Genomic DNA, 24,248 nt, shown 5'->3' with positions numbered 1-24,248 from the left:
GAAAAAGAACCAAGGATAACTGCCAAAGAGATACAAGCTGAACTCCAAGGTGAAGGTACGTCAGTTTCTGATCGCACCATCCGTTGCTTTTTGAGCGAAAGTGGGCTCCATGGAAGAAGACCCAGGAGGACTCCACTTTTGAAAGAAAAACATAAAAAAGCCAGACTGGAATTTGCTAAAATGCATATTTACAAGCCACAATCCTTCTGGGAGAATGTCCTTTGGACAGATGAGTCAAAACTGGAGCTTTTTGGCAAGTCACATCAGCTCTATGTTCACAGACGAAAAAATGAAGCTTTCAAAGAAAAGAACACCATACCTACAGTGAAACATGGAGGAGGCTCGGTTATGTTTTGAGGCTGCTTTGCTGCGCCTGGCACAGGGTGCCTTGAATCTGTGCAGGGCACAATGAAATCTCAAGACTATCAAGGCATTCTGGAGCGAAACGTACTGCCCAGTGTCAGAAAGCTCTGTCTCAGTCGCAGGTCATGGGTCCTCCAACAGGATAATGACCCAAAACACACAGTTAAAAGCACCCAAGAATGGATAAGAACAAAACATTGGACTATTCTGAAGTGGCCTTCTATGAGTCCTGATCTGAATCCTATCGAACATCTATGGAAAGAGCTGAAACTTGCAGTCTGGACAAGGCACCCATCAAACCTGAGACAGCTGGAGCAGTTTGCTCAGGAAGAGTGGGCCAAACTACCTGTTAACAGGTGCAGAAGTCTCATTGAGAGCTACAGAAAATGTTTGATTGCAGTGATTGCTCTAAAGGTTGTGCAACAAAATATTAGGTTAGCGGTCCCATCATTTTTGTCCATGCCATTTTCATTTGTTTTATTATTTACAATATTATGTTGAATAAAAAATCAAAAGCAAAGTCTGATTTCTATTAAATATGGAATAAACAATGGTGGATGCCAATTACTTTTGTCAGTTTCAAGTTATTTCAGAGAAAATTGTGCATTCTTCGTTTTTTGTGGAGGGGTACCAACAAATTTGAGCACGTCTGTATATAGAATGTACTGAATTCTATTTCGTTTTGCCATTTGCTTTTAACATAAATGAATAAAATTAATAATTAAAATTCTCAAGCCTGACTTGAACACCTAGTATTCTGGTTGTGTGATGTGGACTTTTATGCTCTAGGTACTAGGTTAAGACCATAAAACTTGGATTCTTTCTTCAAAAGGAAAAGGTATGATAAGCAAGTGATTTAGCCTGCTGCACCAGCAACCCCTACTATATGAAATTCTGCACACTTTTGTTGCCTATTATGAAATTCGAACTTGGAACAAAACAGTTTCAATAAAGCTGCTTTATGATAATAATAATCATATTTAATTTGCAACAAACTTGAATTGATACTCTTTACTTTTGTGGGTGGCAGTTTTGATCTTGTGCACATTAAATTAGTAGGTTTATGTATGTGTGTGTATGTGTATATATATATATATATATAAAATAGCGGGTTATGAGAAACAGCAGGGAGGGGGTTAAAACCTCCCTGCGAGAGAATGTTCCTTTGTTTGTTTGTGTTGCTTTATTGTTTTGTTAATTGTTTAATTGTTTTATTGTTAATTGTCTTCCGCACCTGGGCGTTATTAGAAATTAAGCCCAGGTGCGGGAGTTTAAAGGGAGAACAAGCAGTCTGCTCGGGGCTGCTGAGTGGAAGGAGGCAGAGAGGTGCGCTGTCTCCAGGTAGCCAAATGAAGAGAGAGTAAGTGCTGTTTGTAGCAGTGTGTTTGTGAAGACGGGTAAACAGCTTAGCTGTCCCGCGTTAGTCAGGGTGTTTCCTGAAAGTCGAGTTAGTGCTCCAGAAGAGCTAGGTGTTATTTTGATTTTTGTATTTGTTGTGTTTCTGTTTATTAAAAAAAAATTGCGCAAACGCGCTTAGAAAAATCCATTTCTGTGTGTCGGGTCGATTCTTAAAGGGGCAACGAACCCAAGTGGGTGCGAATCGTTTACATTTGGTGGCAGCGATTGTGGGCGCCCCTGGAGACCCAAATGGATTTTAGAGAATTAATTGAGATGTTCAATAAAAACACCGCTGCTCAGGTGGAGCAGATTAAGAAGATGGAGAGGCAGAGACAGGAGCTGGGCGGGGCCCTGTTGATAATACAAGAGCGGGAGCCAACGGAACTGGAGCGGCTGCTACAAAAGTGGGAGCTGCCGTCCCGAGAGCCAGAGGGGGTGGAGCTACCGTCCCGAGAGCCAGAGGGGGAGGAGCTGCCGCTGCCAGAGCCCAGAGGGGAGGAGCTGCCGCTGCCAGAGCCCAGAGGGGAGGAGCTGCCGCTGCCAGAGCCCAGAGGGGAGGAGCTGCCGCTGCCAGAGCCCAGAGGGGAGGAGCTGCCGCTGCCAGAGCCCAGAGGGGAGGAGCTGCCGCTGCCAGAGCCCAGAGGGGAGGAGCTGCCGCTTCCGGAGCCTAGGGAGGAGGTGACGAGCGTACCTCCACCACAACCCCTACGGTCCAGTCCGGTGTCGCTGCGTCCAGTCCCTCACCCCTTGCTCCTGGACACCCTGTCGGTTAGCCTGGACCTCCCTTCACTTGACCTGGAGCCCAGGAGTCGGCAGGATCGGGCACAGTTCTCCACCTGGTCCCCTGCTCCGCTCCTCCCGGACATTAAGACGTCGCTGTGCTGCTCCCAGACGTCGCGTACGCTCCCCCTGGTCGCTGCGTCGCTCCCCCTTGCTGACCGGACGTCGCTGCACTGGGTCCCAGCTGCAGACCTCTGCCCGCTACTGCAGCCTCCAGTGCCCCGGTCGTCGTGCCGGTCGCCCCTGACAAACCGGTGGGGTCCCTCGTCGCCGGTGCGCGGTCCCTACCTGGCTGACCCAGGACGTGGACCGATCCACCCTCGAGTTCGCCCGTGGAGGAGGGCGAAAATTGACATTTATGGACTCGAGGGTGGGTGGTTGTGTTTTAGGGGAGGAGGTGGCCGTCTCATGGCCGGTGTCTTGGAAAGACAAGGGGGGGGATATGTAAAATAGCGGGTTATGAGAAACAGCAGGGAGGGGGTTAAAACCTCCCTGCGAGAGAATGTTCCTTTGTTTGTTTGTGTTGCTTTATTGTTTTGTTAATTGTTTAATTGTTTTATTGTTAATTGTCTTCCGCACCTGGGCGTTATTAGAAATTAAGCCCAGGTGCGGGAGTTTAAAAGGAGAACAAGCAGTCTGCTCGGGGCTGCTGAGTGGAAGGAGGCAGTAGGTGCGCTGTCTCCGGGTAGCCAAATGAAGAGAGAGTAAGTGCTGTTTGTAGCAGTGTGTTTGTGAAGACGGGTAAACAGCTTAGCTGTCCCGCGTTAGTCAGGGTGTTTCCTGAAAGTCGAGTTAGTGCTCCAGAAGAGCTAGGTGTTATTTTGATTTTTGTATTTGTTGTGTTTCTGTTTATTAAAAAAAAATTGCGCAAACGCGCTTAGAAAAATCCATTTCTGTGTGTCGGGTCGATTCTTAAAGGGGCAACGAACCCAAGTGGGTGCGAATCGTTTACAATATATATATATATATACAGTTCCGTGAAAAAGTATTTGCCCCCTGTCTGATTTTCTGCATTTTTGCACATTTTTCACATTGTATTTGGTCAGATTTTTTTGTGGGTTGTAGTAGTATATAGAGGGAGAGAAAAAATGACACCAAAGTTTGGTGCTTCTTTCATTTGTTTGGTGTGCAAGGTAATCAAACATGCAATCTTCAGGTGTGAAAAAGTTATTGCCCCCCCCCCCCCAGTTAACTCAACACAATTAAAGGGATAATTAGGGTCAGCTGTTTGAGTACTTTGGTTAACAACCAGGCCTGATTTGGGCCAGCTCTGCCCAATATAAATCTGACTAACTTTGGCCCTTACCATCAGAGTGAAGTTGTCAGCACACAGGTTCTAGAGGCACATCATGCCACGAACAAAAGAAATTCCTGAAGACCTCCAGAAAAAAAGTTATTGATGCCTATCAGTCTGGAAAGGGTTACAAAGGCATTTCTAAGGCTCTGGGGCTCCACCGAACCACAGTCAGAGTCACATTGTCCAAATGGAGAAAGTTTGGGACAGTAGTGAATCTTCCCAGGAGTGGCCGTCCTGCCAAGATCTCTCCAAGAGCAAGGCGTAAAATCGTCCAGGAAGTCACAAAGAACCCTAGAACAACATCCAGGGATCTGCAGGCCTCTCTCGCCTCGGCAATGGTCAGTGTTCATGACTCCACCATCAGAAAGACACTGGGCAAAAATGGGATTCATGGCAGAGTAGCAAGGCGGAAACCATTGCTCACTAAGAAGAACATAAATGCTCGTCTCAAGTTTGCCAAAAAGCACCTGGATGATCCTCTAGAGTTCTGGAACAATGTTCTATGGACAGATGAGTCAAAAGTGGAACTTTTTGGCCGACATGGGCCCCGTTATGTCTGGCAAAAACCAAACACTGCATTCCACAGCAAGAACCTCATACCAACGGTCAAGCATGGTGGTGGTAGTGTCATGGTTTGGGGATGCTTTGCTGCATCATGACCTGGACACCTTACCATCATTGAAGGAACCATGAATTCTGCTCTGTATCAGAGAATTCTACAGGAGAATGTCAGGCCATTCGTCCATGAGCTGAAGCTGAAGCGCAGATGGGTCGCGCAGCTGGGTCATGAAGCAAGACAATGATCCGAAACACACAATCAAGTCTACATCAGAATGGTTGAAGAACAAGAAATTTAAAGTTTTGGAATGGCCTAGTCAAAGTCCAGACATAAACCCTATTGAGATGTTGTGGCAGGACCTGAAACGAGCAGTTCATGCTCGAAAACCCACAAATGTCACTGAGTTGAAGCAGTTCTGCATGGAGGAGTGGGCCAAAATTCCTCCACGGCGCTGTCAGAGACTAATCAATAACTACAGGAAGCATTTGGTAGCAGTTATTGCTGCTAAAGGTGGCGTAACCAGTTATTGAGTCTAAGGGGGCGATTATTTTTTCACACGGGGGCATTGTGTGTTGCATAACTTTCTTTAATAAATAAATGAAATATGTATCACATTTTTGTGTTATTTGTTCACTCAGGGTCCCTTTTATCTAATATTAGGTTTTGGTTGAAGATCTGATAACATTCAGTATCAAAAATATGCAAAAATGCAGAAAATCAGACGGGGCAAATACTTTTTCACGGCACTGTATATATATATATATATATATATATATATATATATATATATATATATACCCACACACACAGTGTAATGGGTTGTTTTTGTTTTTCTATTTCAATATTGCCGCATATGCAAAAAGTTCCCATCGCTGGATGAACTAGCGGAATTTGTACTGTAATAGGTTGCTGGATACTGTGTTATACCACTCAGTGTAGGATGTGTGAAAATAAAGAGCAGAAGTGTTTACAGCAATCATTTTGGTTCACTGCCAACCTCTATGTCACAAGATAGCAACCCGTGGCTGGGAAAACTTGTAAAATATGATGAGCCCCATTAACAGCTTCTGATGGCTGTTATGCAACAGCGATTTTATAAAGGTGTGAAAACTTGATCAATGGAATTTACACATACCAGTACATTTCCAATGTTTTGGTGGTAAAAGTGTATAACTGCACGTGGCGGAGTGTCCCGCCCCTATTTATTATTATTTGTATTATTGTTTGCGGCGCGTATTTCTTATTATTTATAATTTAAAAACCTGTGAGGATGCGTGGCTGATCAGCTACTGATTATTTAACTAGCTGACAGTCACGCATCCTTACCAAACGCGTGCAGACTGTGGCCGAGGGGTAATAAGATAATTAACAGCTAGTTAACCCCTTGGCCAGAGTATAAGAACCTGCAGCTGTCCGTGCTGCGGGGAGTTGAGTGTACAGAGGAGAGTACGGGAGAGCATGGGAGAGCGAGCGAAAGAAAGAAAGAAAGAAAGAAAGAAAGAAAGAAAGAAAGAAAGAAAAACAGTTGCTATATTTAAAAATATACTTGTTTCTGTTCGTTTGGCCCTCGTGCCCTTTATTTTGTGTTTTGTTATTGTTTAAGTCTTTTGTTTTTGGTTTGTTTATTTAATAAATCACGCTGAGTGCCGTAGCATTCAGCTTCACCCGCCCATCCATTGTTTTGGTTCAGTTACTTCCTGGTCCGTGACGTCACCATACCTCACCACTGCAAGCCATCCTGCCACGCTGCAGTACTCCCAGTTCAAATGACTGCAGGTGCTGGTATACTGTTGTCTGCATTTGGATTTGCCCTTGCACTCAATTGAGGTATTTGCTTTTCATGTGCACAAACGCAAAGGTAAATGCTTGGTTAACTGGGGGAGGACTGTCTGATTCAGATTAGACATGCCAGTGACAATCTGAGTGACCCCACTCTGCCTGGAGCCCCATATTAATAAAACTAAAATTAAAATTAATAAAACCCCATATTAAGTTAAACGGCTAATTTAGTGTAATTTTTTACCATTTGTGATCTAGTCATGTCTTTGTGAACCATCAATGGTCTTTTTGGAAAAACCGTCCTTTGTCAGCTTCTGAGCCCAAATCTGCGAGAGGTATTGCTGCAGAACGAAGGCTCCCACAGTGTAGTTCCCACAGAGTAGCTCACACAGGGTAGTGCTGCGTGCGCAACTCGTAATAATAGACGTCATCATTATATGCTACAGCCTGGTCACATGATAAAGGTGATAAATTTAGGTACTGAAACTGAGTTTATTTTATAACAATAACCTAAACCTAAACCTAAGGTTTTTGGGGTATTGTCGTAACTTTAAATACACACAACAATAACCTAACCCTAAACCTAATGTTCGTGGGGTATTATGGTCACGTGGTAGGGGTGTTGAGGGTCAAGCACTATGTAAATTAGGAGTTGCGCACTCAGCAGTACCCTGTGGGAGCTACCCTGTGTGAGCTACGCTGTGGGAGCTAACCTGTGTGAGCTACCCTGTGTGAGCTACGCTGTGGGAGCTATGCTGTGGGAGCTACGCTGTGGGAGCTATGCTGTGGGAGCTACCCTGTGGGAGCTACCATGTGTGAGCTACGCTGTGGGAGCTACCCTGTGGGAGCTACGCTGTGGGAGCTACCCTGTGGGAGCTATGCTGTGGGAGCTACCCTGTGGGAGCTATGCTGTGTAAGCTACGCTGTGGGAGCCTTCGTTCTGCAGCAATATACTCTTGGAATCTGCTGGCTCTTCCATTTATGAACAAAGCAGTTCAACTAACAGAGATAAAACAACTATGGAAATCAAATGTTGCAATATTTTACGCTGATGAACAAACCTATGTTGAGAATTATTTAATTCTGTAAATTTACATTTAGGAAAATAAATCTTTAAACCTTTAGTATAAATAATTTTTTGCCATTTAAACATTTTATAAGGGTTCAATAAATCACTTATTTTATGGCCAAAGCAGTGATTTAATTCCACTTGAGATATGATGCTTATGAAAGTAGTGCTCATGAAAAGTAAGGGAATAGCACTGTGTTATTCTTGGCTCACCATCAATTTTTCCAGGTGAGATAATAATTTCCTCCTAGGGGACTTGTGGCAAAGTGGCTTGCAGTGCGCAGGTGTAGAGGTGATGCGGTGCTCAAACAACAACAAACAACAGAGTTCTCTGTCCAAACAGTTCTTTATTTTGTTGTCACGGTTTGGCTCTGTTAAATAATAATGCTGGCAACTACACAGCAATGTGTCACTGCACAGCTAAACAATACAGGGTTTCAGTCCCGAAATAATAATAATACAGGCATGGCTCCGTGTCCTTTCTCGCGGTGCTCCCGTGCTGGTGGTGAATACAGTTGTTATGTTTGTTCCTTTAATAATGACAAACAGGGTGTAGGTTTATAACCTTTATTAACAAACGTAAACTAGCTAACCGGATACAACTCAGGATTACCATACCAAGCTCAGCTCCCAGGTTAGTAACATATCCATGTACGTCATTACCGCACTGCATACCGGGAACTGGAGTCCTTGTTATTAACACATAACAACACATCTTCCCCCCTTTAAAATAAACTACTTTTCTTTATAAATAAGGAAGTTTTAAACAGAACACATTTGTTTCACTTTTTCCTTTCTACTTCATCTACCCCATCCTCAATGTATCTCTCTGTTTACGCCAACATACATTTTTTTTTTTTTTAGTTTTATCTACAGTCTGTCAAGTTGTTGTCTAACCACAGTCCCTATGCTATTGCAATTTAGCAAGTTTCAATAAGTCTCTCACGTGGCTTTACAGTCCTTCGTGGTCTGCTATATATCTCTGCTGGTGTACTGGGTACAGCTGTCAGACCAAAGTCAGTATGATTCAGGGAACTGTGATCAACCTGTTCACTGATGGTGGCTTTTGACCATTCTGGAGTGCTTTTTTGATGAGTATCGGTCTCTTGGTTTGATGTTTGATAACGAAGATCCACACGATTTCTCCTCAGAGCTGTTCCATGCTCTGTCTGGATCTCATAAGAACGAGGTGCGATTTCTTGTTGCACGCATCCGTGCTGTGTCCAGGTTCCTGTGGAGTAGTCTCCGAGTCGTACTTGATCTCCAGGCCTCAGGTTGGGTAGTTGTTTTGCACTCTTGTCATGTTGCTGTTTTTGTTTCTTCTTTTGTTCCTCTTTAGCGTGTTTGACTTTGTGTGCTTCCTTAGGTGTCAGCAGGTCTTTGTGCATTGGAAGGTTGGTGCGTATGCGTCGTCCCATCAACATCTGGGCTGGTGACAGGCTGTTCTGCAGTGGCACACTGTATATCATGAGACTTCTCTGGAAGTCCTCCTTTCCATCATATGCCTTTTTCATCTTTTTCACCTGTCTTCAGGTAAGTGATGACTGCTTTACTAGATGTTGATTGCAGTGTCGCCTCTTCCGGATAGTTAGAGTAGTAATCAGTGACTACAATGTGACTTTTTCCGTTACAGTCAAATAGGTCAACTCCAACTTTGAAGTAGGGTCTGTCGGGCACAGGATGAGACATGCTTGCTGTTTGGGTCTGTAGGTGAGACATGTTTCACATGAAGCTGTGGTCTGGCTGATATCTTGGTTCATACCCGGCCAGTACATAACTTCTCGTGCTCTGCGTTTGCATTTTTTCCTCACCTAAAAGTCCTTCATGTATCTTTTGTAGCATTTCCTTGCGTAGTGCTGTCGGGATCACAAACTTGTTTCCCTTGAAGACGATGTCATTCACAACGGAGAGTTCTTCTCTGCACGTCCAATAGTTCTGGATTCTCCTTGTACAGTCATTCTTTTGTGCAGGCCATCCTTTCAGTATTCTCTCTTTGAGCTCTTTCATTGTCTCATCCTATTCTGTCTCTTGTCTGATCTGCTCAGTTCTCACGGCAGACACAGGAAGTGATGTCACGATCATGTCGACATAAGCTTGTATTTCTGCACTTTTCTTGTTACCTGCGCTTTCTTCCTTGTCTACAGCTCGAGAAAGAGTGTCGGCCACAAACATGAATTTTCCTGGTGTGTGTCATCTTCACATCATATTTTTGCAGTCTGATCAACTTGCGCTGTATCCTCATAGGACAATCGTTCAATGACTTGGCCATGATGGACACTAACGGCTTATGGTCAGTTTCTACTTCAAAGGCTTGTCCGTAGACATACTGGTGAAACCTTTTGCATGCATATGTGCTGGCTAGGAGTTCCTTCTCTATTTGAGCATATCTGGATTCTGCACTCGTTAAGGCTCTCGACGCATAGGCAACAGGTTGCCGAGGTCTCTTCGTGCCATTGCAGTAGCACTGCACCTAGGCCATACTGTGATGCGTCTGCAGAAATCCTGGTGCTCCTCTCTGGGTCATAGAACTTAAGAACCGGCTCCTCCATTATTGTCTTTTTCAGGTTCTTGAAGCATTCTTCCTGCTGATTGGACCACATCCACTCATTTTTCTGCTCAAGAAGACATCTGAGTGATGCTGACTGCGTTGACAGTTGGGGTATGAACTTCGCCAGGTATGTCACCATCCCTAGAAACCGTCTAACGTCATCTTTGTTCTGGGGATGTTCCATGTTCTCAATGGCTGATGTTTTCCTTGGGTCTGGCTTTACTCCTGCCTCGGAGAGGACCTCTCCCACGAAGGTAAGTGTTTTCACGCCAAACTCACATTTGTCTTTGTTTAGTTTTAAGTTTACTTTTCATGTCAAGTCTAGTACTTGTCTCACTCATGCGTCATGTTCTTCTCGCGTGGACGCCCATATGATGATGTCATCCATCATGGTCTCTACCCCTGGTATATGCTCAAATAGCATATGAATTGTCTTGTGGTAGACCTCTGGTGCTGAAAGAATCCCATATGGTAGACGAAGAAATCGGTACCTGCCTTCGGGTGCATTGAAGGTGCATATCTTCAAGCTTGCCTCGTCTAGCTTCATTTGCCAGGAGCCTGAGGACGCGTCCAGCTTACTGAACCACTTGGTGCCAGCAAACTGCGACATGATCTCTTCTCTTGTGGGCAACTTGAAGTGCTCTCGCTTAATTGCTTTATTGAGATCCCTTGGGTCTAGACACATCCGCAGCTGTCCGTTTTTCTTGACCACTATTACCAGCGAGCTCACCCAGTCTGTAGGTTCATCAATTTTCTTTATCACGTTCATCCTCTCCATTCGTGCGAGATCCTCCTTAAGTTTTCCTCTCAATGCAAAAGAAACTTTCCTGCAGGCATGGACAACTGGAGTCACACTCTCATCCACGTGTATTTTGTGTTTACCAGGTAAATCATCCAAGTGCCTTAAAAACATCTGCGTACTCCTTCAGGAGTGAGTTTTGGTCGTTTTCAGTTTGTGATGTCACTACAAACACTCTCTTTACCAGGTTGAGCCTTTCACATGTTCTGAGTCCTAGGATTGGCTTTACGCTTTTCTCTACAATCAGTAGCTGTGCCTTGATCTGTTGTCCCCTGTGTTCGAAGGTTACCATGCAGCCTCCTCTGACTGGTACATTTTCTCCGGTATAGCCAGTCACTTTCACTTTCACAGGGTGGATTTTGCTCTTTGTTTTTAGTGTCTTGTAGTCATCAGTGGATAATTGGTTAACTTGGGCTCCAGTATCAAGCTTGAATGGTATTATAGCCTCATTTACAGTCAATGGCACAATCCATTCAGCTTTATAATCATCGCAACTCTGCACAGAATCAACAAAGAATACTTCTGGCTCTTCATTGACTGTGTGGACCTTTTTCTTTGCAGCCTCAGCTCTGCAGCATTTTGAGAAATGGTTCCTTTTCCCGCAGTTGTTATATGATTTTCCGAATGCTGGACATGACTTGGGTTTGTGACTGCCTCCGCATTTGCCACATTTGTTCTCCGGGATTTTCTCTCTGTCTTGCTTTTGTTTTGTAGAGCGTTTTGTGTGCTGCTCCTCTCTCTTTAATGCATGCACGGCTGTCTCATCCCTGCGCAGCTCCTTAGCTTGTGCACGGGTGGTCTCTGCTGCTCTACACATGTTCACTGTCTTGTCCAGTGTCAAATCTTGCTCACGTAGTAATCTCTCCCTAAGTCCATTATCAGGTATTCCACAGACTATTCTGTCTCTGACGAGAGAGTCTTTTAAATTTCCAAAATCACATGTTTTACTCAGTGTGTGTAGCTCGGCTAAATACTGATCAAAACGCATTCCTTGTTTCTGATCACAGGAGAAAAACTTGTATCTCTCAAACGTGATGTTCTGGCTTGGTACTCCACAAACTTAGCCATGAGCACATTCAAAGTTAAATTTGCCTCGTCAAGTTGAAAGCTATTATAAATGTCCAAAGCATCTTCCCCTATGTCATGCAGAAAAATGGACGCTTTCAGTTTTTCATCATTTCCCCCAGCTCCACTTGCAGCTAGATAAATATTGAATCTCTGCTTTCCAGTTATCAGCAAGATTGCCAATCAACTGCATAGGTGTGGGCGGGCTTAACTTATCCATGATGGGAAACACTCCTGGTACAAGAATTTCTCTTACTTGATTTGGTTGCTGATCATCGGCAACAATATTCTCTCCTGCTTGGGTAAGTTGCTCCTCAGTATTGCTTGTTGTTTCGCTCATCTGTGTTAGCTAGCGTTTTCTCTCCACTACTCACGCTTCCCTTTCAGCGTCGTGTAGCAGCTGTTTACTTTCGTTTTCACTTGCGGCGCTTGTGGCATTTTACTGAGTCTTTTCTTTGCTTGCTCCATCTATGCTCGCCAACATCCCGCTCTGACACCATGTCATGTTTGTTCCTTTAATAATGACAAACAGGGTGTAGGTTTATAACCTTTATTAACAAACGTAAACTAGCTAACCGGATACAACTCAGGATTACCATACCGAGCTCAGCTCCCAGGTTAGTAACATATCCATGTACGTCATTACCGCACTGCATACCGGGAACTGGAGTCCTTGTTATTAACACATAACAACACAACAGTGATTGTGACTGGTGCAGTATTTATAATCCGGGTTGGATGCTGGCTTGACAGCGACAGTTCCCGGTTGTTAGCCATCTACTAATTACAAAACAAACACTATTAATACAAAACAAAACACTCACAAAAACACGAATCCGTCTGTAACCATAACAAAAGGAACAGATTGCTTGGCCACGTCTCCACGTGGAAGGAACGTCTGACAAAACCTACCTTTTGAGGACACAGGCCAAGTCCTTGTTGTGTTTAAACAAATATTAAACAGTCATTATTGTTTTTTTAAAACAAACTAAAGCGGGCTCCTGAGTGGTGCATCCAGTAAACGCACAGCGAATCCAGGCAATGTCATTGCCGATCGTGACCGGGGGTTCCTAGGGGGCGGCGCACAATTGGCAGAGCGCCTCCGCGTAGGGAGGGATTATGTCAGCAGGGGAATCCACAGTCCAGCGCGCACCGGCGACCCCTGTGGCTGATAGGGCGCCTGTGGGTCTGCAGTGGAGTCACTCAGATCTGTGTGGTCCTCCGGCACTATACGTCTGGTGGCCTCGCTGTGGATCCGCAGTTCGAAAAATAACGGTTTGGCAGAAACACATTTCGGAGGACGCGTGTTTCAGCCTCCGTTTCCCGAGTCGCCGGGGGGTTGCAGCGGTGAACTGGGATAAAAACAATAATTGGGCATTCCAAATTGGGTAGAAAACCAGGGTAGAAAACCAGGGTAAAAACCATTGGCGATGTCTAAATTTATAAAACAAACTAAAAGTGCCCAAATATTTTGTTTGTTGTTGACTTTCACCCTGTGTGGAGTTTTGTTTGACTGGAGTTAGGAATAGTAAATAAAAATACAGTGAGTCAATGCAAAGTCCTCATAAACACTATAAACAAACGTGTGTGTGTACTCTTTAAAACATGTAGATATATTTTCCCCCAGACGAATGTACGCTAAACGTAAAGGGTTACCCACACAGATATAGAAACACGAGATAGGACATTAAGTCATTTTGGTATGTAAAGAGAGACGCCATCTTGCCTAGGTATAAGTGCAGTCATATATGAGTGCAGTTTTCAAAACCACTTCACATAAGAACATAAGAAAGTTTACAAACGAGAGGAGGCCATTCGGCCCATCTTGCTCGTTTGGTTGTTAATAGTTTATTGATCCCAGAATCTCATCAAGCAGTTTCTTGAAGGATCCCAGGGTGTCAGCTTCAACAACATTACTGGGGAGTTAGTTCCAGACCCTCACAATTCTCTGTGTAAAAAATGTTCTGTTCTGAATGCCCCTTTATCTAATCTCCATTTGTTACCCCTGGTCCTTGTTTCTTTTTTCAGGTCGAAAAGGTCCCCTGGGTCGACATTGTCAATACCTTTTAGGATTTTGAATGCTTGAATCAGATCGCCACGTAGTCTTCTTTGTTCAAGACTGAATAGATTAAATTCTTTTAGCCTGTCTGCATACGACATGCCTTTTAAACCCGGGATAATTCTGGTCGCTCTTCTTTGCACTCTTTCTAGAGCAGCAATATCCTTTTTGTAACGAGGTGACCAGAACTGAACACAATATTGTAGATGAGGTCTTACCAATGCATTGAAAAGTTTTAACATTACTTTCCTTGATTTAAATTCAACACTTGTCACAATATATCCAAGCATCTTGTTGGCCTTTTTATAGCTTCCCCACATTGTCTAGATGAAGACATTTCTGAGTCAACATAAACTCCTAGGTCATTTTCATAGATTCCTTCTTCAATTTCAGTATCTCCCATATGATATTTATAATATTGTGTGCGTGCAGTCCCTTACACTTTTCTCTATTAAATGTCATTTGCCATGTGTCTGCCCAGTTCTGAATGCTGTCTAGATCATTTTGAATGACTGTTGCTGCTGCAACAGTGTTTGCCACTCCTCCTATTTTTGTGTCGTCTGAAAATTTAACAAGTTTGCTTACTATACCAGAATCTAAATCATTAATGACCCATATTGATTCTGCGTTTTTGTTTTCTTCATCCAGATTTAACACCTGGGCTTCAAGACTATTTCTTATGTATAGCGCTACCCCTCCACCTCTTCTGTCCTGCCTGTCTTTCCTATACAGTGTATACCCACTAATATTATATTTGTCTCCACCACCCTCAGACAACCAAGTTTCTGTAACACCTATCATATTGTTACTTGTTAGTGCAGTAGCTTCAAGTTCTAACATTTTGTTTCTGAGACTTCTAGCTTTTAGATAAATACATTTAATGGCTGTCTTACCTGAGTTATTGCCCTTGTTTTGATGTGGTCTCCCTTCTGTTTTTTTTGTTTTCTCCCCCTTCCTTTCTAGTTTAGATGCTTCTGAACCTCCTCAAGGATCCTTTCTCTGAGTAGATCAGTTCCCTTTTTATTTAAGTGCAGTCCGCCCCACATATATAGATAGTCCTTGTTGCAGAATGCGCTCCAATGTTCAAGAAAGGTGAAGCCTTCCTGTGTGCATCACAATTTCAGCCATGCATTTTGATTATGTATTTCCAGCTGTCCGTATGCTCCTTTGCAAGGTGCCGGCAGTATCCCAGAAAATACCACAGTTTGGGTCCTTCCTAGCTCTCTGAATTTTTTTTGCAGGGATCTTGGCCTGTCTCTTCCAATGTTGTTTGTACCGATGTGGACGACTACTACCGGGTTGTCTCCTGTTTGTTCTAGGAGCCTGTCCACGTTCTCAGTGATGTGCGTGACAGAGGCTCCTGGAAGGCAGCACACTGTTGTAGTAAGGGGGTCCAGACTGCAAACTGAACTTGCTGTGTTTCTCAATATGGAGTCCCCAACAATCATGACCTCCCTTCTTTTTGCTGCCTGGCCAGCACTGTTTATAGGGTCCTGGATGTTGTTAATTTCGTTCTCTTGATGTTGGTTTTGATCATCTATATTTTGAAGTGGCTCAAATTTGTTGGATCTTTTGATTTCTGGTGGTTGTGTTTGACAAAGTTTTTTTTTTCCCTGCTTCTGCCTATCTGAACCCAGCTGTTTTGACCCTCTTCTATCACCCTGGTGGCTTTCAGTCTGCTATGGGTGCAGACTTCCATGAATTGTGGGTGTGCCAGCTCCTCAAGCTCATGTTTCTGTCTCATTTCCTGCAGCTCCATTTCTAGCATACTTACTAGTTTAAGGAAGTCCTGGATCGTGCAGCACTTTACATACACTTGGTTTAGCGCTGCTGGGTTTTCTCGGATTTCCCACATAATGCATGTGTCACAGTTTACTGGCTTGAAGAGCATGTTCATTTTTTTTTTTTTAAGTTTAGTTTAGCTTCTGCAGCTGTCAAGCTGCTTTCAAACTGCTTCTAACTGCTCTGTACTTTTCCACTACTATACTACTCCCACTCTGTCACTTCCACACGCTCCAGGTATGTAGGTCTTGTTTTTATTTTTAATTTTTGCATGTTATGTGTCTTCTAACGGTTAGGAGTGTGTTATGCCTCATAAAATACAAACCTTATTTACGTCGTTTTACTATGTGCAAGACATACACTACCGGTCAAAAGTTTTAGAACACCCCCATTTTTCCAGTTTTTATTGAAATTTAAGCAGTTCAAGTCCAGTGAATAACCTGAAATGGTACAAAGGTAAGCGGAAAACTGCCAGAGGTTAAAAAAAAAAGTTTAGGTTACCAAAAACTGAAAAATAATGTACAAATATAGTTATACAAAAAGGCCTTTTTCAGGGAACAAGTAATGGGTTAACAACTTACAGCTATTCTGCAGCAATGGAAGTAAATTAAGCCTTGAAAGTTGATGCTAACAATTCCTACAGGTGTCCCAACTTTTGTTGATTACTTACAAACCCTCTGTCTGTATAAAAGCAGTGTTGGAACAGACTGTGTTACTACACCCTCTTAAGCATTATTTGGACAGTATTGTACTGCAGGAAGTAGTATATTGCTCTCATAATGGCGAGAAAAAGGCAATTAACAAAGGAAGACAGACAGACCATTATAACCCTTAAAAGTGTAGGTCTTTCCTTTAGAGAAATTGCAAAGAAAGCCAAGGTGTCAGTGAGTACAGTTTCCTACACCATCAAAAGGCACTTGGAAACTGGAGGAAACTCTGACAGGAAGAGGTCTGGCAGACCCAAAGCCACAACAGAATTAGAAGACAAGTTTCTGAGAGTCAACAGCTTGTGTGATAGGCGGCTCACAGGACAACAGCTTCAAGCACAGCTTAACACTGGTCGAAGTAAGCAAGTCTCAGTTTCAACTGTGAAGAGAAGACTTCGAGCTGCAGGTTTGACAGGTCGAGTGGCAGTAAGAAAGCCATTGCTAAGATTGCAAAATAAGAAAAAGAGGCTTGCCTGGGCCATGAAGCACCGCCAGTGGACTACTGAAGACTGGAAGAAGGTCTTATGGACCGATGAATCAAAATTTGAAATCTTCGGTTCATCACGCAGGGTTTTTGTACGCCGTCGAGTAGGCGAAAGGATGGTTCCTCGGTGTGTGACGCCAACTGTCAAACATGGAGGAGGAAGCGTGATGGTCTGGGGCTCTTTTGCTGGATCCAGAGTCGGCGACTTGCACAGAGTGTGTGGCACCCTGAACCAAAACTGCTACCATAGCATTTTGCAGCGCCATGCAATACCCTCTGGTATACGCCTAGTTGGTCAGGGGTTCATCCTACAGCAAGATAATGACCCAAAACATACCTCCAGGCTATGTCAGAACTACCTTAGAAGAAAAGAACAAGACGGTAGGCTTCAAATCATGGAATGGCCAGCACAGTCTCCAGACTTAAACCCCATCGAGCTGGTTTGGGATGAACTGGACAGAAGGGTGAAAGCAAAGCAACCTACAAGTGCAACACATTTGTGGGAACTTCTGCAACAGTGTTGGGAAGAACTTTCCGAAGAATATTTGATTTCCATTGTAGAAAGAATGCCACGAGTGTGTTCGGCTGTTATATCTGCAAAAGGTGGCTACTTTGATTAGTCAAAAATTTAGATTAAATTGTGTTAAACAAAACGATTCCATGATTTCTTTTTTTTATCTCCAATTGTTTATTTGTTATATGCTTTAATTTCAGAGTACATTGAGACATTAAACTGCGTAAATTTCAATAAAAACTGGAAAAATTGAGGTGTTCTAAAACTTTTGACCGGTAGTGTATATTGTAGCGTTCTCGGTTAACGCAGGCAGGTGCATCACACAGGGTTAGGCAATCCACACACAGGCGGAGGACGGGCGCAAACCAGGGAGTTCTCGCACTAAAGCATAGCGCTGATACCGCTGTACAAAAGAGCCGGCTCCATTGCAAGGAGCATATAATGGGCTTATGGCTTTGTGTGTGATTACGTCACCTACCAGCCCTGCTGCTGCCTTCCCCCGTGCACGCTACACTCTCCCCTGCCAGCCTCAAGTCCAACTCGGACTTGCTCACCAGGCTACAGTCCGAATAGTGCGTGCCGGGGTACCTGCATCCCACTTCTAAAACCAATGTAGCGCTCTCGGTTAACGCAGACAGGAGCATCATACAGACCTAGGCAATCCACGGTGGAGGGCGGGCGTGAACCATGGACCTCTCGCACTAAAGCATAGCGCCGATACCGCTGTACAAAAGAGCCGGTTGCCTTGCAAGGAGCGTATATCAGGGTTATTTCTCCGTGTGTGATTATGTCACCTACCAGCCCTGCTGCTTCCTTCCCCTGTGCACGCTAAAGTATATATAGACAATTGAGTCAATTGAAATGTCTAGGCTACAACGCTATGCCATATTAAGAGTTAATAGTGTGAAAATTTATAAAAACAACAATATATGTTATTTTTTTTTGTTTTTGATGTGAAATGTTTTAATATTGTTAGGTTTCCGAATAATCCTTTTAAAAGAAATCAATGGAGAATCGCTGTCCGTCGACAGGCTTCTGACAAACAACTCTGGGAACCGACAAAATACAGTGTTTTGGGCAGCAAGCATTTCAAAGATCTGTTTGACAGAACTGGACACACAGTTCGACTGTACCCACGGAATTTTACTTTCGAGGAGTGAAGAATGTAGGTGTTGTTTTAATTTGCAATATAGCCTCTGTGCTGAAAATGACGACTCTAGCTAATGCATCTCAGCATTGTTTGCTTGGAGTCAGGCTTTTATGTTTTGATCACATCTAGAGTTTGCTGCAGAAGCCACGGAGGGTTCTCAAGCAGAGAGACTGTGAACTCACAGTAAAAGTGATTTATCTCTGACAAGGTAAAATAATAACAGGTAATGATGATGACAAGTACGACAATGCATATTTTTCATGTAATATAACTGGAAAATCCGATGTACACTTAATCGGATAATGATACAGTAATTAAAATGACAGCGTGTTTTTTTTATTTAACAATCAAAACAAATATGTTTTTGTAAATCAATATTTTCACGTAATATTTGTAGTTTTAATATATTACTGTTTTGAATAAAAGTTTAAACAACCATTAAACACCTATTTTGTATATCTCCGCTTCTATCTGTTGCCAAGGGAATGTACTTCCGTCCCTTGGCAATATGGCCGCCGGTTTGCATTTTGCCACTCAGAGAGCTTGTATAGGCCTGTCCTAGCTATTGTTTGTATATCTATGGTTATCCTCGTTCGGCGTATGTGACGTGACTGCTTTTGAGAATAACCCTTAACCTTTTAAACGGCGCCGAGCACCAGGGATGATGAGATATATAAAACTAACGATTTTTTTTTAAAGATATAGAGTAAGTTTTTAAATAAGATATAATAATCAATAGGACAATTTTTAAATATACATTTTTATTGTTTTAAAAAAAACTAATATTGGCAGATGCGCATTGCCGGTATAAGAGGCCGTGGGGGATTTGGCGGTAGTGAGAGTTTGGAGAAGAGGCAGACGGAAGAGGTGCTATTGTGTTAGTGGTTTTAAAGGTAAATATGCATCATAAAACTACTCAACGGGTAATTTACGAAAGATTTGAGGAGAAATAATACATTTTCTATGTCATGGTAAAACTAAAATATGTAATTATATTTCATACAATAATAGTGATCGCTAGCGAGCTGAATGCCGGTATGATTTCATAATAATAATGACGTTAAGAGTTTCTAATTCTTTATCAAACAAGTCCTGTTTCGACAAACTGTCTTATAAACTTTCAGCTTATGCTAACAACAATATCAGATATAAAGGAATTGTGTATTGAGAAGAGGCTAATAAAAATATGCAGGCTTCACAGTACAGGCTTTGGTCTGTGCATTGCGGCCGCGTATCGCTACATAGACTTGCTGAAATTTAAAATGAATGTAATAAAGGTTTTCTCTATAGTGCATTATGAGCTCAACTCTAAAAATAAACACTGTTAATTGAAAGTAAATATACTATGTTCGCGTTTTGTTTTTAGAAGGGGGTGAAACTATTTTAATATAACTGTTGGGGGAGGGGTGGTGAATTCGTGCTATATAGAAACCAACAGGGTGGCAAATACGAGCCGTGTGCTTGCATTTTGTTAACACTGCTGTTCTGTACGTTTTCCTAAGGGTACGGTTAGTCAGGTTTTGTTACTTTTATGTAACAGAGTAAGATTGGTTCGGTTGTTGCGCATGAATGTCCACATACAATATTTTCTTACGCATTTACATGGCAATGCAGTAATATAACTTAATGGTTTGGCGATCTGGAATCCTTTTTTCTCTGTCTCGTAATTGCTTAAGTAGATCTCGACTTGCTGAATTGCAAACACACAAAAGCACGCAGTCCTTGTAGCGCATCCCCAGTGTTTAACGTGCGTTTGGCTTTACGGTATGGAGAAGCCTCTGCGGGTTTTATGACGAAGTTGTTGTGTTTTTATGTAATGTTTACCTATGTGGCAGTCTTGTACAGTATACAGTTATTTTGACTTGACTATTACAATAGGTATTTGGGACTATATCTGGAATTTTAGTGGGCATTTTTAATTTCTAAAAACGTGTGTTTACTTAACTTGTCTTAATAACAGTACACCCTCGGTATAACGACACATTGGGGTAAATTAATCTGAGATGTAGAATTAAATGTACCTGTTAGTCTCGTGTATGCAGTATTCTGCCTTTTTATCCTATTCGTTAAATTAAAATGCAGTACAAAAATCAAGTCCCGAATTAAAACTGAACTTTTATTCAAACGCAGTGTGAAATGCATCGCTTCATATTGCACCAAATCTTAATCTAACATGCAAGAATCCCAAACTGATGTTTTATTCCAGATCGACCCGACATGGGAAGTTAATCTGGTCCTCGAGTTCTTTAATCAGTTTTGCTTTGCAGCATGGTTGCTGAAGAAGCCAAAAGAATGCTTTTTGACAACCTATATTTTCACGAGACATATATGCCTGCATTACACTTTTTTCCCCCCAAACGTCAACATTGTTTACAGCTGTTGCAAAATAAAATTATATTCGTTACGGAGGCATAGTTACACAGCGCGCGCGTTTTAAGACAAAAGAGTTGACTTCACTGCAGCGGTTGCATCCAGTGAGTACAGACCGGGATGGTGTTTGCATCAGTAATATCGGACTATGAATGTGTTTTAATGTTATATGGAGTGTGGTAAATAGCTGTGTATTAAATAAATAAGCAATTGTGACTTTTTTTTTTAAATATAAATATTACTCCTGTCACTGTTAAACAACGTGTGTGAATCTACTCATTTTTTGTCATTCACAGACTTAATGTCAAGGAAAAAGCTAGGTTTTGAGGCAGACAGAATGCAATTATCAGCCATTATGACACCTAAGCCACAAGGTAGTCAGAAATTGCCTGGAAGCAAACCTTCAAGTACTCAACAAAATGCGTCTTTTTCTCAGGTAGTGTTATGAAGTAAATATGGTGGTTTTCAACACATGTTTAGAAAGGAGCAGCCTTGTGAAATGTACTTGCACAGCCATAAGGATAACCCGATGGGGGAAATCGGAGATGGAGTTTACACAAATATTGATGCTTTTCCACTGTCATGGCTGAATGCATTTCAGTTAGGAGTAGTGGAACCAAATGAAGCTTGTCACGAGGTCTGACCATGCGCACTTATTTGTGCATTATGTAGTTTAATTTAAAAGGTGTCTCTTCTCCTTAGTATGACAAATTCTAGATTAATATAGTGGCAATAAAGTGGAGAGAACAAGATTCTAAGATGGTTTATAGGCAGGTGTATTTTTTTTTTTTTCTTTTAATATTTACATCCATACGCTCATCTGACAAGGCTTATTTTCCACATCAGTCCTGTCCAGGTCTGGGATTAATCTTGCCTACATTAGGAATCCTGAAAGATTGGGGTTAGGTACCCTCTTCCAAGTCAAGACATTACACTGCCAAGGTACTTTTTAGAGGCTGAGAGTTTGTTTTGCAGTGTCCATTCACTTGATTGAGGATAGTTTGTGGTTAAGCTGGCAAGGACAATATTCTTTAGTTGTAAGGTCTTTTGCAGTACCACTTTTTTTTTTTTTTCACTTAAGTTAACCGCTTTGAGAACTTTTCTCCTTGTCTTTTCAGGTCAAAATGGGAAAGAAGCAAAATGGAAAAAGCAAAAGGACAGAGGAAGAGAATGAGCCTGAGGAATTTGTTGTAGAAAAGGTCATTGATCGACGGGTTGTAAATGGCAAGGTTCAGTACTACCTGAAGTGGAAGGGCTTTGGAGAGTAAGTTTTCTGAAATTTTTTTTTTTTCTTGGGGGGGGGGGGGGGGGTAGTAATCAAATATTATATCAAGTAGTATTTTATTTACGTAATGTACTGACCATTTGGCCTCATGACTGCAAAGCTTATTGACAACTTGTAAAACTAAGTCTTAAACATCTTTCAATTAGACACATTTTATGCTATTTCTAGCTTCTGTGTTTGACTGTTAAGGCCTTTTTGATAAAATGTGATGCCCTTCTGGAAAAGTGTCATTTGCCTTAACATTTTAGAACAGGCAGTTGAGGTGGCATGCATTATTGTCTAGTTGCTAAATTTGACTACAGTTGCAAGGCTCCAACTGGACTGGATTCAGAGTAGGCTATCTGAGTGACTAGTGTGAAGAGGAAAAAGCTACCACCTATATGTTTACAGGCCACTTATGGAGCCCTAAACTGCAAGGCAATGTAACCTACCCATAGCTGTTTTGCAAACATGCATACAAAAAGACATGAAATTGCAGTACAATGACCATCCACATGCTGTGCAATTAACCATAGATTTTTATTGCAGTACTGACAACACATGGGAGCCAGAGGAAAACTTGGACTGCCCAGAATTAATTGAAGGTTTCCTTGCAAATCAAAAGGCTACTGTTGAGAAAACCGTTGAAAAAACAGATTCCAACAAGAGGAAGTCGGAAAGTGAATCGGAAGAAAGCAAAGCCAAGAAGAAAAAAGAAACTGTAAGTGATAATGACAGATGGCCTTAAAGTGGTTAAATATCTTTAGTGCATGCAGTATAGTATGTCTTATGGGTTAAGGTATTGTATCCCCCTTCAACCCCAGAGTGCATGCATACTGACTGCCTATACACTAATAGTTTGCCTACATTGGAAGATTCTAAAACTATTATATATATTACTTTGTTTCATTCAACTTTAAGTGTGTCTCCAGGTCAGATATAACTAGGGGATTAGGCTCCTTTTAACAATTCTTGCATTTTATTGCAGCCTGACAAGCCACGAGGTTTTGCTCGGAGTCTTGAACCAGAGAGAATTATCGGTGCCACAGACAGTAGTGGGGAGCTAATGTTCCTAATGAAATGGTAAGATTTTGAAATCAAATACAGAATGGTGATAATCCTCTGTTGCACCAGGTAGATAATCATGTTGTATTTTAATTCCCATATTCAGGAAAGAGTCGGATGAAGCAGACCTAGTGCCTGCAAAAGAAGCGAATGTGAAGTGTCCTCAGGTTGTTATTGCATTCTATGAAGAGCGACTTACCTGGCATTCGTGCCCAGAAGATGAACAGCAGTGATACTTTTGCAGAAGAACATGACAAGGTTATATCATGCAAGGCAGCTTTGAACTTGTAGTTACGTAGCATGTGGGTTTTTTTTTTTTTTAATTAAAGCTCTGTTAACCAGTAGACACTTAGGGGGAAAAATAGGGGAGGGGGGGGGGGGCTTTATGATTACCAGTGGGTGGCTATAAATGAAGCCCACATTAGTATTTGGGGGGGGGGGGGACCTGGGTAAGTTTTTTTTTTTTTGTAAAATAAAAGAAACGATTGGTCTATCTGGAGTATACATTTCTTCTTTTGTTGCACAAAACTGAAGTCTGTAAGGAATGGATTTTTACTTCCCTGTTAGGTTTTCTTTTCTGTTTGTGCGGTATGAACAGTTGATGCTGTGTATTTTTCACTTTTGTAAATATGTTTGAACTGTTCAATAAAGTTTATATGCTTTTAATTTATAGCATTTGTCATATATTAAAGTGTTGAATAATTAAGTTGTGAAGCACAATATTGGGTTCAAATCCCAAATTTGCTTGAGTGACGTGCTTGTTAAATACACAACTTCCACTGTTTTGGAACTTCACAATTGTGAAATCTGAAGTACTAGATGCAAATACATAAGGGGTAATATTTGGGCCCATGTTGGTCATATAAATATTGTAATACAAAGTTTGTGTCTACATTCAAAACTTGTCTCCTGCAACTGTGCTAACTTGTTATCTTACTATGACCTATATAAGCACATTCATAGTAAGTTGAAACAAATTCCAACGTTTTTAAATGTATTTAAATCTGTTTCAATTAGCATGTGTTCTCCTGAATATCCAAATATGTAGTGCAGCCATATTAAAAGGCCCCTTTTGAACAATTGAATAAAGCAATTTTATCTTTTTTTAATTTGAACAGTTTACAACATTTCATGGTTTGTGCTGCTCTCAGAATATTGGCAAAGGAACACTGAATTAATCAGTTCAACAATATTGT

The 24,248-nt window shown here is 42.0% G+C and overlaps 1 protein-coding gene across 3 annotated transcripts; it reads left to right on the top strand.

Moving 5' to 3' along the window:
- The first annotated feature begins 18,213 nt into the window (after positions 1-18,213).
- LOC117399725 (chromobox protein homolog 3-like) lies at positions 18,214-23,718 on the top strand. Of its 3 annotated transcripts, XM_033999074.3 has the most exons (6): positions 18,970-19,246; positions 21,020-21,159; positions 21,842-21,987; positions 22,537-22,708; positions 22,976-23,070; positions 23,159-23,718. In XM_033999074.3, exons 2-6 carry the CDS (start codon positions 21,025-21,027, stop codon positions 23,283-23,285), a joined length of 675 nt encoding a protein of 224 aa, XP_033854965.1. In that variant the 5' UTR covers positions 18,970-19,246; positions 21,020-21,024; the 3' UTR covers positions 23,286-23,718. The 3 variants fall into 3 exon arrangements, with proteins under 3 accessions (XP_058877771.1, XP_033854965.1, XP_033854966.1); XM_059021788.1 differs by lacking the exons at positions 18,970-19,246; positions 21,020-21,159 and adding an exon at positions 18,214-18,368; XM_033999075.3 differs by lacking the exon at positions 21,020-21,159 and having other exon boundaries at positions 18,979-19,246.
- Positions 23,719-24,248: the final 530 nt, after the last annotated feature.

This window comes from Acipenser ruthenus, chromosome 4 (genome assembly GCF_902713425.1).
Source record: "Acipenser ruthenus chromosome 4, fAciRut3.2 maternal haplotype, whole genome shotgun sequence".
Classification (NCBI taxonomy): Eukaryota; Metazoa; Chordata; class Actinopteri; order Acipenseriformes; family Acipenseridae; genus Acipenser; species Acipenser ruthenus.
This window is presented reverse-complemented; position numbering and strand designations above follow the sequence as displayed.